The sequence below is a fragment of the Hemitrygon akajei genome, chromosome 5, assembly GCF_048418815.1.
Source record: "Hemitrygon akajei chromosome 5, sHemAka1.3, whole genome shotgun sequence".
Taxonomy (NCBI): Eukaryota; Metazoa; Chordata; class Chondrichthyes; order Myliobatiformes; family Dasyatidae; genus Hemitrygon; species Hemitrygon akajei.
Genome location: NC_133128.1, coordinates 173398897 through 173413163, shown reverse-complemented (window position 1 = coordinate 173413163; position 14267 = coordinate 173398897). Strand labels below are relative to the sequence as shown.

General features: G+C 41.3%; 1 protein-coding gene across 1 annotated transcript in view; it reads right to left on the bottom strand.

The window, feature by feature from the left end:
* col28a2a (collagen, type XXVIII, alpha 2a) overlaps positions 1 to 13933 on the bottom strand; it is a 98029-nt gene extending 84096 nt beyond the window's left edge. The window contains exons 1-7 of the mRNA XM_073047240.1: positions 13277 to 13933; positions 12547 to 12699; positions 11592 to 12160; positions 5950 to 5970; positions 2338 to 2397; positions 660 to 713; positions 491 to 535 (exon numbers count right to left, since the gene is read on the bottom strand). Of these exons, the coding sequence (XP_072903341.1) occupies positions 491 to 535; positions 660 to 713; positions 2338 to 2397; positions 5950 to 5970; positions 11592 to 12160; positions 12547 to 12694 (897 nt within the window). The 5' untranslated portion in view covers positions 12695 to 12699; positions 13277 to 13933. The remainder of the gene's footprint in view (positions 1 to 490; positions 536 to 659; positions 714 to 2337; positions 2398 to 5949; positions 5971 to 11591; positions 12161 to 12546; positions 12700 to 13276) is intronic.
* Between the last annotated feature and the right edge of the window lie 334 nt (positions 13934 to 14267).

Below are 14267 nucleotides of genomic sequence, written 5' to 3'. Positions count from 1 at the left end.
CTGGGTGGTAAGGATCTTTGATGATGTATGCTGCTTTTCTACGACAACATTTCACACAGATGTACTCCACGGTTGGGAGGGTTTTACCTTCCCAATTTAGACGAAGTTAGACGAATAAAACATCGCATCGTTTAACTAAAATTTAAGGAAATATTTCATATTACTGAGTTGGAAATCTAATTATTGGCTGAATCAGAAGAATTTGTACTCCCAGCATGGGACTTTGCATGCCAAGTGTATGAATTTGTCAAGCTTGTGCTATAATTTAAATCCACTTTCACATTCTCTAAAAATCATGCTTCCCTGATGAATTTGTTATGACTGCACCTCACTCTCTCCCCTCATACAGGCAGATTACAGATCTCTTCAAGCAATTTGATGTGCATTTTACATAAAAGTAGCTTATTCCTGACAATTTATGTTCATACTCAAAAAACTTGACAGATTATGAAAAAACAGCAAGGTGTAAGTTCTTAGAATTAAATGGTACCTCCAGTCCATCCCGTCCGGGAATTCCACTCAGACCCGATTCACCCTGATGAACATAATATTAAAAGTTATCAGCTAAGAAGTTGCTGAGGGAATAAAACAATAAAATATGGTGTGATAGGCTCATCATTAATTTATTTGCTTAAAACATTTAGTTAAAGCAGCACTACCTTATTTCCTTTTAGTCCTGGAGCGCCATCATCACCAGGGCGTCCTTTTTTCCCCTGAAAAGCACAGGCATTTAAAAAAGGCAAATTGTGTTTCAGAGAGTTGAGTGACAACTAATAAATAAAAGAGAATTGCTGAATAATAAAGATGAGTAACAAAGGGACATTGTTAATACTGAATATGTAATACAACTTTTACCTCTGAGTGAGGTGATTCAATAATCATCTAGCATCATATACATATCTTCATATGATTAATTGTGTGGTGAATGATAGATTACAATTCTTTTTGATTACTCTTGTCATTCTTTCTAATCATGAAAATTTAAACTGTATCCCCTTTAGTAGGAAGTACTAAAACTAAACTTGTTAGTCCCATTTTTTGGTGGGAGGGGGTGGTTAGACAGAAGCAGCCTGTTACGGCAGCCACAGTGTGAATTGAGGCCCAGTCTACTATGGTCTTCGCTTTATTACTTGAACTATCATACTTCTCATTATGAAATAACAACTAAAGAAAAAGAATAAAAAAACTTGGATTGAAGTGCTCTGCAGTGGTCGCTGGTTCTCTGCCTTACAATATTGATTTTGTAAAAACCTTTAAATTGCAGCAGAGGGAATGCCAGGAATCTGACTTTCTGACACCTGTTAGTGGCACTGCAGCTGCCCAACTCCATAAACACCAGTCAACTCAATGCTATTGAATGACTTGCAATTGAAACATCGGTATTTATTGTTCAAAGAAACTGCAAGTCTCAGCCTGAGTTCACAAGGCTGCCAGGGAGCAGCTCTTGTGTCAATTATTTAATTATGTTGCAAACTGAGTAACTGCTGTCATTACGCAGGTCAATGAAACGTGAGGTTTCCAGAATTATCCTTACAATTACATTTTAACCGCAAAAAGTTAACAATAAAAAGAACATTTTTTTTTGCTCAGATAAATCTCAGACTAACATCCCACTGAATAGGCACTACTTCTTGGCAATTTCAAATAATATTGGCCAGTTAGGCAGTGAGACTAATCAGGGACCAGAATGGGGAAGTGCAAGTCAAGCCAAAGGGGGTAAATGAGTAGTTTGCACTGAAAATGAAAGACAGCAACAAAAAAGAAAAGAGAAAAGAAAAAGATCAGGAATGAGACATTTCCATCAGGAACCAGAGAAACATGGGAAAAAGTCACTTCAGGTTTTGAGGTTGAACTCCAGAGAAGGAATACAGTGAGGGGGATTCCTAAAAGCTAACATGAACTCTTGAAAGAGAGTGCTCAGTTTAAAACTTTTGAGAAGAGAAGGCGAATATGTTGGTTTAACAATCCATAAAAAAACAAAGTCTGGTGCCCACAACTAATCACAAGCTTAAAAAGGTGGTAAAAAAAAAAATTACAAAAATAGTTCCAGCAATTCAAAAGTATGACTACTTGGACTAAACAGAGAAGCTGAAGTTCTCTTTACAATGTAGAAGACCATTGGAAGATTTTTCAGAGACATTTGTAAAAATGAAATGCTTAGAGTAAATAAAGAGAATTGTTTTCCAATGGACAAAATGTTGGTACCCAGACAGACAGCAGTAAAAGCAAAAAGACATGACAGGAGAATAAAATATCTTAACTATTAGGATTTGAACTGCATTTCACTCTGGCAGATAAAGATTCAATAGTAGATTTCAAAAAGGGAAACAAACTTACAGCAGCACCAGGTGGACCTCTTTCTCCTTTTTCACAGAAACATTTTGGTGTTTTGGGGCACTGAAAGAAGTAAAAGACATTAGTAATTAGACACAATATAACTGCCTACAAAAAGAAATCCATGAAGAAAAAAAATCAATTTAAGATTTAAGAACATAAATGGAGAATGTACTTTCTGAAAAAGTGGCAAAATTTGTATATTGTGGATGGAATTCTAGAAGGCCTCTATGAATCTCTTACTAAAGTTAAAAACACCACATGGCAGGAAGTGACAAGTTCTATTACACGGGATCAATTTTGGAACATCAACAATTTTATGCACCAGTTAATGAATTAGATGATATGATGGACAAGCATTGATGACCCAAAGATTGCAACCACAGTAAGAGATGTAAGCAGACACATTAACTTACAACCAGGTTAACTGAACAGGCAGACTAAACTGGAATACAACAAGCAGTTCTTGCCACTATGCCTTAGGGAAGATGTATTGCCTTTTAAAAGAATGCTGCATAGATCTATTAGCATCATAAACTGGACCTTTAGGGATGGGCAATAAATGCTAGCTTTGCTAGAAGCATCAGGTTCTAAAAATATTATTAAGTTTAAAAAAATGTCCATTGGTTAAGTTTCAAGGGGTGATTATACATCTAGAGTTGTATTCACTATAATTTAGAAGTTTAAGGTGTGAGCTTAAAGATTTCAAAGCATTAAGGGAACTGACAAACTCAACGAGAGAAAATATAGACACAAGAGGTACTGTAGATGTTGGAACTCAAGAGCAATACACACAACGTGCTGGAGGAGCTCAGCAGGTCAGGCAGCATCTATGGACGGGGATAAATAGTCAACATTTCTGGCTGAGACCCTTCATCGGCAGAGAAAATATTTCTGCTGATTGGGGTGATGGAACAAATCAAATATTGTTGAGTTTATCCTTTCAGGAGCAACATAAGGAAACACTTAGATATCCCAAAGGGTAGCAAAGTGTAGGGACACATACATGTGACAGCTAATGCTAGGTCTGCTGCTGATTTGTAACTAATATTCACAGATTTCTCTTCAACAAAAGCTACTGGGATAAATATTCCTGATAATCTCTTTGTAACAGCTGCCCATAGATTGGCAATTCCTGAAAAGAGGTTGTAGTGAAACCTTCCTGCTGCTGGCCATTCAGGAGTTTAACAAGGCAGCCTGAACTTCAGCACACTTCCAAGCTCTCAGCTGAGAAATCCACCCACTGAACATGCACCTGGTTGACTTGGCATGAGTGAAACTACTGAAATCAATCACAGAAATCAGCAGTTAGGATTTTTTTTACAACCTCCCATAGGTACAATCGTAGCTAGTGGAGAGGCCGACACATAGCTCCAGCAACATAGGCTCATCCCCGATTTCTGGTGAGTGTGCATATCCTCCTGTAACTGCACCGATTTCCTTTGGGTGCTCTGGTGTCCTCTCATCACAAACATATGGGCTGATAGATTCTGGAGCCTTTATTTGTTACCCTAATGCATAGCTAAGTGGTACAGCCTGCCGATGGGAATGTGGGGAGAATAGAATAGGATTACTGTAGGATTAGTGTAAATGGTGCTTGGTGGTTGGCAGTGAGTTATTGGGCAGAAGGACTTGTTTCCATGCTGAATGACTCTATCATCATCATCACTCATAATCTAATTCAGGTGAGGATCAATAGAAGCAATGTTGCATAACAAGTCCAAATGGAACATAGAAATTGTAAAAATATTTCAGAGTTCAAATACACATCACATATTTTGGTAAAAATTACATTTTGGATAAGAACCAAAAGTGTCAGCTTTTTGAGGCTTACTCTAACTGCCTTTGTAGGGGCAGCAAGGAATTCCAATAGTAAATTTCTATTTGTATGGGTTTCCTATTCTTTGTCATTTTTCAGGTGGTAGGCCTGGAAATAAAGAATAGGGTGCTTATAAGATTGAAAGAGTACAAAGGATGTTGCTGTCAGGAACAGGGACAGGATTGGACCCAAATGCAGGACACAGGCACTGAAGTACTAGGGGTAGGACAGGATGGGGATGCCACGGCACACAAGGCGTAAGGCAGGTGGGGTTGGATCCCAGCATTAAGGCAGGCAGAGCAGACAGGAGGGTCCCAGGATTCAGGCAGGGCAGGGCAGGAGGGTGCCAGGATTCAGGCAGGGCAGGGCAGGAGGGTGCCAGGATTCAGGCAGGGCAGGGCAGGAGGGTGCCAGGATTCAGGCAGGGCAGGGCAGGAGGATTCCTCATGGTGGGCCACATGGATCCCAGGCAGGGCAACCTCCCAGGCAGAAACATGGCCTGGGCAAAGCACAGACACCTGGGCAGGTGCAGGGCACAACCCATGGGAAAAAAAGGGAAGAGAGGGTAGGAGTCCTCAGGGCAGGCCACATGGATCCCAGGCAGAAACAGAGGCCTGGGCATGGCACAGACACCTAGGCAGGTGCAGAGCACAACCTATAGGAAGCAATGGGTGGAAAGGGCAGAGCCCCCACCAGGCAGAAGTCCAGTCAGACCTGCCCAACAGAGGCAAGGGATCAGAAGGAAGCTGGGTCCAGGGTGAGCAGCAGGACTACTGTGATACGCCAGGTACATTGGTAAGGGAAACCAACAGAATGACAGCACAGGCAAAGCAAATAAGGCAGAACAGCACACACGAGAGAAGCAGGGTGCCAAGACCAACCAGGTATATAATAACATGCCATCCCCCAACTAGACTCAATCCCCGAGCCCCTTATAAACACCTGCCCCCTAATAGGCGACAGGTTTACCTCCTTAAGCCAAGATGATCCAATGGCTCCGGGTGACAGGAGGGCTGGCTGCAAGGCCCAGAGTCCGGAGTCCGCAGACCGGAGCAAGACCCGGAAGGCGGGCTCTGGACCGGACCCTAACAGTTGCCGGGACTGGGGGATCTGAGTTAAAAGATTGAACAGGTTAGAACTTCATTCCCTAGAATGTAGAAGACGGAGGGGAGATTTGATGGGGGTATACAAAGTTATGAGGGGTATAGATGGGGTAAATGTAAGCAGGCTGTTTCCACTTAGGTTGGGTGAGACTACAACCAGGGGCCATGGGTTAAGGGTGAAAGGTGAAATATTTAAGGGGATACTTCACTCAGAGTGCGGGACGAGCTGCCAATGTAAGTGGTGGATGCAATTTCAATTTCAACATTTAGGAGAAGTTTGGATAGGTACATGGATGGGAGGGGTATGGAGGGCTATGGTCCATGTGCAGGTAGATGGTTTGGCATGGACTTGATGGGCTAAAGTATCTATTTCTGTGCTGTACTTCTCTATGACTCTAATAGAAAAATAGGTGCATGAAAGGTTGAAGGATGCAGGATGAGTAGAGTAAGAACAGGTACCGTTGACCATTTTTCACCCCGATTTAAATTACTGTAAATTGAATTAATTATTTCTTCAATCCTTGTACAATTAGGATTGAAGAAAGAGTTACAGTAGTTCAACCTATACTAATTTAAATCTTATGAAAAGATGCAATTGGATGACCAATTTGAGGTTGTCCAATTTTCCAAACCATAACCATTCTATTGACAGCATCCACAAATAAGCTTCTTTAGGAAATAAATCATGCTTACCCCTTCGTTGACCAGCTCTCCCTGAAAAGATAAAGCACAAGATTAGCTTTCTTAAACAGTATTGGACCATAGGATATTGCCATGAGATCTTTGGCTCCTAGTGGGCAGATATGCTTAAGGGGCTTGAATTGAGGTTATGATGTTGTATCTCCATCTCGGATCAGTCATCCCTCTGTGTACAAGTGGTCAGTTGGGCTTGTAATGTTTTATTTCATTTTTCATTTCTTTTTTCTCAATCCTTTACCAGAATGCAGGTTAAGGTGGGCAGAATGTGAGACAGATGCTATGGTCTGTAACATCAGTGAAAACTTCCATTAGATCCAAATCTAATCTGCCCATTTGGTTTAGTCTTGATTTAAACTTTGCTGCACAACTATTGTCTGGTAGCAACTTACTTTATGGAGCCCACAAATCTGAAACGAGAAAGCAATATTTCCTTTGATTTTCTTGACAAATGCATTTGATCTCAGGGACAACTGATTCAATTTTACCAATGTAAAATTATTACCTCAAATCAAAATAAATTCCATTACTTTTTCTAAAGTGATGGGAGTTATCACTGTGACTTGCCATAACTTCTCATCATGTAATTTAACATCTACTGCGAGCATAGTGCCATTAGAGATTGGAACTGTAAACTAGTGTCAATCAATAAAATATGATCAATCCTCAGAATCAAGAACGATGGTCTGAATTTTACGTTTGTTAATAAAATAAGAGAACAGTACTTGCATTTTAATGCAACTTTGTATAAAGTTTCAGCCTAAAACAAACTTCTCAATTGACCCAATAGCTAATACTGCAATTAGAGATCATTCAAATCTGAGCTTCCCACTGAATAAACTTGTTTACGGTGTCATTTAAAAAGTCATTATATTAAAACCTGTGGAATAATTGAAATAAATAATTCCAAAGTTTTATACCTTCAGCCTGGAGATATACCTCCTTTTCTCCCCTAAGTGGCTAATCCCTAAATTCAGAGACTATGGCCTCTAATTCTAGGCACCAATCCTACAGTCCTGGACTGAAGCAAGCAACAATGTCTTGGATTTATTTGGCTTTTATTTTAAAAACCTGCCCATATTTCAACTTGTCTACTTTACCCAAATGGTCACTATCCTCTCTGAGAATAAAAATTTTTAAATTCTGAACGATATAAGGGAAAGGATTCATGAAATAATTTATTGCATTTTAGGAAGAAATCTGTGATGGATTCCTGAATGACAGTATCTGAAAAATTGGGCCTACCTCTTTCCTGTCTCTTGGAATTATTTGTTGTGATCTGAGTTTCAAGCCTATTTCATCTTGTGTTTGAAAGCCCCAATTTGGAGGACCAACTATTGACGGACTGTGGATAATCTGTAAACATTTGTGGCAATATGTCACAGGCATCTTGCTGACTGCTCTGTACAATAAAATGAAGACAAGGAAATAGACATAGTGTTACTAAGTAATGATAATAGCTTCAAGCACTAATCTAATAACTGTTTTCATCTTTCCAACTGGATTTTCAACCGATGCCATTAGCAAGTGACTGAAGAGTCCAAGAAGGAAGATGCCTTGTACTGATTATGCACCATTCAAGTTTTGGACTTCCCAATTGGGGGAACAGTAATAGACTACCAGTTTGAAATGAATGCATCCATAATTTTGCATGAAATATTGACTAAAAAGATAATTTTTCTCAAATTTACTTACTTATAGTGCCACTCTGCTGACCCTTCAAGGAAAATATTAGACCACAGGGCAGGAGCAGAGTTGGGCTATTCTGCTCATCAAGTCTCCTCCACCGTTTAATCTTGGCACTTTATTTTTACTTCACAAATATTTATCTGTTCTGTATTTATCTAATAACCTTTGACACCCTTACTAATCAAACACCTCTGCTTTAAATATAAGACCATAAGACATAGGTGCAGACTTAGGCCATTTGGCCCATCATGTCTTCTCTGCTGTTTGATCAAGGCTGATCCATTTCCCTCTCAATCCCATTCTCCTGCCTTCTCTCCATAGCCTTTCACTCTCTGACTTATCAAGAATCTATCCACCTCCACTTTAAATATATCCAATGACCTGGCCTCCTCCACAGCCACCTGTGACAATGAATTCCACAGATTCACCATGCTCTGGCTTAAGAAATTCTTCCTCAGGTCCGTTCTAAATAGACATCCCTCTTTTTTGAGGTAGTGCCCTCTGGATCTAGACTCTCTCACTATAGGAAGCTTCCTCTCTATCGCCACATCCACTCTATCTAGACCTCATGTCATTCGATAGGTTTCAATGAGATCCCCATCATTCTTCTAAACTCCATCGAGCATCAGCCCAGAACCATCAGAAGCTCCTCATACAATGAACCTTTCATTCCTGGAAACATTTTTGTGAACTTATTTTGAACCATCTCCAATGTCAGCACCTCCTTCCTTAAACAAGGGGCCTAAAACTGCTCACAATACTCCAAATGATGCCTCTCCAGTGCTTTATAAAGTCTCAACATTACATCTCTGCTTTTATATTCAAGTCCTCTTGAAATGAATGCTAACATTGCATTTGCCTCCCTCACCACCAACTCACCCTCAAAGTTAAACTTTAGGAAATTCTGCCCAAGGACTTCCAAGTCCCTTAGAATTTCAGATTTTTGAATTTTGTCCACTTTTAGAAAATAGTATACACTCATATTTCTTCTACCAAAGTGGATGACCATACACTTCCTGAAACTGTATTCCATCTGCCACCTCTTTGCCAATCCTCCTTATCTGTCCAAGTCCTTTTGCAGCCTTCCTGCTTCACAACACCATCTGCCCTTCCACCTATTTTTGTATCATCTGCAAACTTGGCTACAAAGCCATTAATTCTGTCATCCAGATCATCAACATACAACGTAAGAAAAACAGTGGTCCTATCACTGACCCCTGCAGAACACCACTAGTCACCGGCGGCAAATGAGAAAAGCTCCCTCTATTCCCACTCTTTACCGCCTGTCAATCAGCCAATGTTCTATCCATGCTAATATCTTTCCAGTAATATCATGGGCTCTTATCTTGCTATGCAGTCTCATGTGTGGCACCTTGTCAAAGGCCTTCTGAAAATCCAAGCACACAACATCCACTGATTCTCCTTTGTCTATCCTGCTTGTTATTTCTTCAAAGAATTCCAACAGATTTGTCAGTGAAGATTTTCCCTTGAGGAATGCTGACTATGGCCTATTTTATCACGTGCCTCCAAGTACCCTGAGACCTCATCCTTATTAATCTACTCCAACATCTTCCCAACCACTAAGGTCAGACTAACTGGCCTATAGTTTCCTTTCTTCTGCCTCCTTCCCCTCTTGAAGACTGGAGTGAATTTAGTGATTCTTTAAAGATCTTTACTAATGCTCCCACAATCTCTTCAGATACTCCTTCAGAATGCTAGGGTGTAGTCCATCTGATCCAGGTGACTTATCTACCTTCAAACCTTTCAGCTTCCCAAGGGGCTTTTCCCTAGTAATAGTAACTGCACTCACGTTCGCCCCTTGACACTCCTGAGCTTTCAGCATAGTACTTGTGTCTTCCACAGTGAAGAGTGATGCAAGATACAGTATTGTGCAAAAGTCTTAGGTACATTTATATAGCTATGGTTCCTAAGACTTTTGCACAGTACTGTAGTAATTTTATGTATTGCACTGTACTGCTGCCGCAAAAACAATTCATAACATAGGTGAATGATGATAAATCTGATTCTGATATGGGTCTCTATTGTGAACTGGGAGTGGGAAGGGGGCAGGGAAAGGAATCATGGTTGGGAAAAGTGGAAGGGAAAGGGGAGGGAGTGGGTAGCACCAAAGAGAGAATCTGTAATGATCAATAATTGAATTGTTTGGTATCAAATGACTTTGTCTGGTGTTTCAGGGCTGGATGAGTCTGCACCCACACCATTCCACCCCCCCTCCCCAGCACTCCTTCTCTGACACCTATCCTACATTCCTCCCACAGCACTCCACCCTCGCCATTCCCAATACCCTTTGCTCCCGCCAGATTTACAAACTCGCTCTATGCTCCACATTGACAAATACAGTACTGTGCAAAAGTCTTAGTCACCCTGGCTATATATATCTGCATAAGACTTTTTTACAGTACTGTACTTATTCAGTATGTCTGACATTTCCTTGTTTCCCATTACTAACTCTAGTGTCATTTTCCAGTGGTCCAATATCTACTCTTGCCTTTTTTTTTACTGTTTTTATATATATAAAAATCTTCTGGTATCCTCTTTGATATTATCGGCTAACTTAACTTCATGTTTCATCTGTTCCTTATGGCTTTTTTAGTTGCTTTCTGTTGGTCTTTAAAAACTAAACCTAAAGACTTGGTCTCCATGTCCACCTGTTGCAATGAATTCCACAGATCTCTCTCTGGCTCAGGAAATTGTTCATAGGCCTACGAATAAGTCCCATCTCTTCCCTACCACTTACATCCTGCTGTATAACTACCCACATAAATGAGTCACATGGCTTCAAATTAAAGGTCCATAATTACTTCAACCATTGGTATGAATAAATTTGAGTGAAATTGGCCACATCTTGCACAGAACGTAGCATGAACAAAATAGAGTGACTAGCAATTGCTTTCTACATCTTATTAATTAAGTGCTGATCCATAGCTTGTTATTTGCTTTCCAAACACAAGGAAAACTTCTGCAGGTTTGACATAATGGATCTGTAGTGCTCAAACTAATACCTACTAATACCTAATACTACTTTAGCATTCTCATTGTGTAATGTGTCAGAGCATATTTGGCAACGTGTCTCTCTACTTAACCCATGAGGTGTTGACAAACTGGAATTTTTAATGTACGGATCTATTCCTTTTAGAATAGTAACTACTACCCCCACCCCCCCGCCCCCTCGCACTGGGCCGTTGTCTGCGCACGCGCATTGTTCTTTCTCATTGCAACTTGAATATACCGGTTAAGGCCATCTCCCGCGTGTGTGCTTTTATTTAATTGATATGAAGTTGTGCACAGACACAACAGCATTCAAATTGGTTCAAACAATAAAGAATAACAAAAACCTCCCCATTTTCCCAACAAATAATACAAAAGTTTGTTAAAGAACTCTAACCCTATTGCAATGTATTTCTGGGCGATGTTAAAATGCCGAAGCCTGATTGCTTAAATTGCGAGCCAACACACACGTAAAATATTTAAAAAGGCGATACGCAGAATCTCAAACTGTTTCCAAAATGAAATTAAAAATCAGAGGAAGTGATTTGTAAATGTCAGGGAAACGTGTATGAATGAGAGCCTAAATTGGCTTAACTGCCTGTCTGAAACACTGTGACAACTCCAACCTATCCACATGAGGAGGGATACGACTCTCCGTTCCACTATTGGAAATGGAAGCACCACTTTGTTCGACCCCGGGTTAAAAAAAACTCCTTTGTAACAAACTGTCGCCATTAAATCCGTGGGATAATGTCAACGTAGTGCTCCCAGTAGCAAACACTCGGGATGACAGGGCATTGCTTCCATTTGAAGGCAACAGTGAGTGAAATTGGAAGAAGAGTAAAAGTGAAGATCCTTATACATTGAGTTCAAATGAGTGTGTGAGATCGAGTTGTAAGATTGACATGGAGATGCTATACTTTAGAGTCCATTGCCCTTACCACTTCCAGTAACAGCTTCCCCAAGGCGCTCTGGTCTTGCAGGTTGTGAACGAAGCGGGAAGCGGGCGCGCTGGCCAGCAGGCGCAGCTTGCCCGCGTTGGGCGGCTCGGTAGCCACGGGCGACATGCCCACCGTGAAGAACTTTATGCCTTGGTTCTTGGCCTCTGCCGTGGCCGCGTAGATGTCCGGGTTCCTGGGGTGGTCCACGCCGTCGGTCATAAGCACGGCCACCCTGACGCTGCCCGCGACTGCTTCGTTCAGGTAGAGCTGGGTCAGGTTGGTGATGGCATATGTGGTGTAAGTGCCATGGCCGATGTAACCAATGGGCGCGACGCGGGCTCTGAAGGCGGCCGCGCCGCTCCAGTCGCGGAAGGTCTGCTCAATGAGCACCGTGCTGGAGTACTGCAGAAGCGCCACTCTGGGCACCAGCCGCCGGCCGCTCGACACCCGCAGCTGCTGAAGCCGGTCCACGAAGTCCAACACGAAGCTCTTCTCGCGGTTGTGGTTATAGTCCTTGGCGCTCTCCGAACTGTCCAAGAGAAAGGCGATCTCCAAAGTACAGTCCTCCTCTGAATAGGTGGGAGAGAAAGACAGTCATTGATTTTTGAAAGCTGTTATCCTATTCAGTTCTTGGATTTACAAGGTATAAGCGTGCGGTGAAAAGAAACAAAAATAAAACGGCCCAATATTTTCCCTCACAGAAGTGCGTAAGGTTAAGACAAAACATCACCAGCAGGTTGTTCTATTTTGAAGCGCCTCAGATAATGAAACCACGCTTAGTGTCTGCATTGCGTCGGGAGCGGGAGTGTGAAGCAAAATTCTCTGATCATTATTTACCCCATGCCTACTTCACAGGCAAACATATAACGTAGGAGTCACTAACGAGGAAAGTTGGGTAGTAAGCAGCAAGTACATGTCAAATGGGCACAAAGTTAAAACAAAAATCTAACATTACCTTGTTCATTTTCGCCAGGTGGATTAGCCGAGAGATATTTAATTTTCTGTTTTCTGATTAAATTTCCGTCGCCACGTTCTTCGTAGTCTTGTGACAAAACGTATCTTGCCCAGCCTAGTAGCCACCAGAACTGATAGAACGCTTTCATTCTTCCTGTCAGAATACATCTCTATTTAAGCGTGTTATAACAACTATAAACAATTTTCACGAATACATGTCTGTCAGAGTATTTACAAAATGGTGGCGTGTTTTTGTTTTGTAATTTACAGTTTCCCACAATAATGGATTAAACAACTGAGCTAAACTTTGTCTGCTTTGGGTACAGAGTTGTATTAAGTTGATAAAACAAACAGAATTCTTGCGAAGAACAAGAATTTCAGGATGTATATGGTATACATTTCTCTGATATTAAATGGAACTATGGAATATACAGAGTGATGAAAACTCGCTGGCAGATCAATAGTTTTAGAAAGTGGACAACCTAAGTGGCTAACACGCACAAAATGCTGAAGGAACTCAGCGGGTCAGACAGCATCTATGAAAATGAATAAGCAGTCGATGTTTCGGGCCGAGACGCTTCATCGAGTCTGGAAAGGAATGGGGGGGGGGGGGGGGGAGAGATGCCAGAATAAAAAGGTGGGGAGAGGGCAAGCTCGAAGGTGATAGCTGAAGCCAGGTGGGTGGGAAGGGTTGCTGCAAATTTGACATAAAAGTTGGATTTACATATTACCAGATGGAAGATTCTGCTGCAAGCACCTGTATCCTCGACTAAACTTTTGTCTCCACTGGACTGAAATGCAAAGCAGGCACCAACGGAATTAGTACCGCAGAGTGTCGAGGGTCGTCCAATTTATTCTCTGGGAATTCTGCCGCTTTTCAATTCAAATATTTAAACTCGCTTCATAAACGTAGGCGGGACAGCCCGAGGATGGTCCTGCAATGGCGAAGACAATTGGCTGCTGCAAGGAACGGTAATCTAATTTGGGAAAAAAAGAGGAAAGTTTCTGGATGTTTGAAATATAAAAGATACAGGTGTCGTGAAAGTGAATTTATGATACCTGCATAACCCCATTCAATGAATAAAATTATCGCCCAGCTACGAATTAACGAGCAAAATCCACATAAAATGCAAAAGCACTCTATAAGACGCTGAATAAATAAGTGTACAAATCCAGTGCCTCTTTCCAAAAAAAGAGCAATGCTTGATTGGCGGGACAATAAAAAAGATGGATACCAATCTCAGAATCTTAAGGGCTTTTACTTTAGATCATCCATCCAAAGGAACCAACATTTCCTGCACGAATAAGCGGTTACATCTTTGAACCTTAGTACTTGGGTACCCTATAACCGCAGTTCTACCCGGAACTACAAGCTGCATGTAAATAACGTGCACGTTATTTCTGATCTTCTAACGACTACTGTACACTGGAGAGTATACCAAATTACGTGAAGTAGTTCCCAGCCACTTTCCGGAGGGTAATTATCGACGAGTAACAAATGCTACCTTGCCTCCGAAGAGAAAAGCAAGCAGACACAGCAGGTGAGGTAAACTTAGCTGAGCTGAGACAAGATACAGTGAGAGCGAGAAGTATTAGTAGAGTCCACTGTTAGACTTGCTCCTGCACAATTATTTTTAAAATGTTAATGTTTGCTATAAAGTTTAGGTTGAAGAGGGACAACCTGTCATTCGTCATTGGTGCACATAGTTTGTTTCCTTAAGC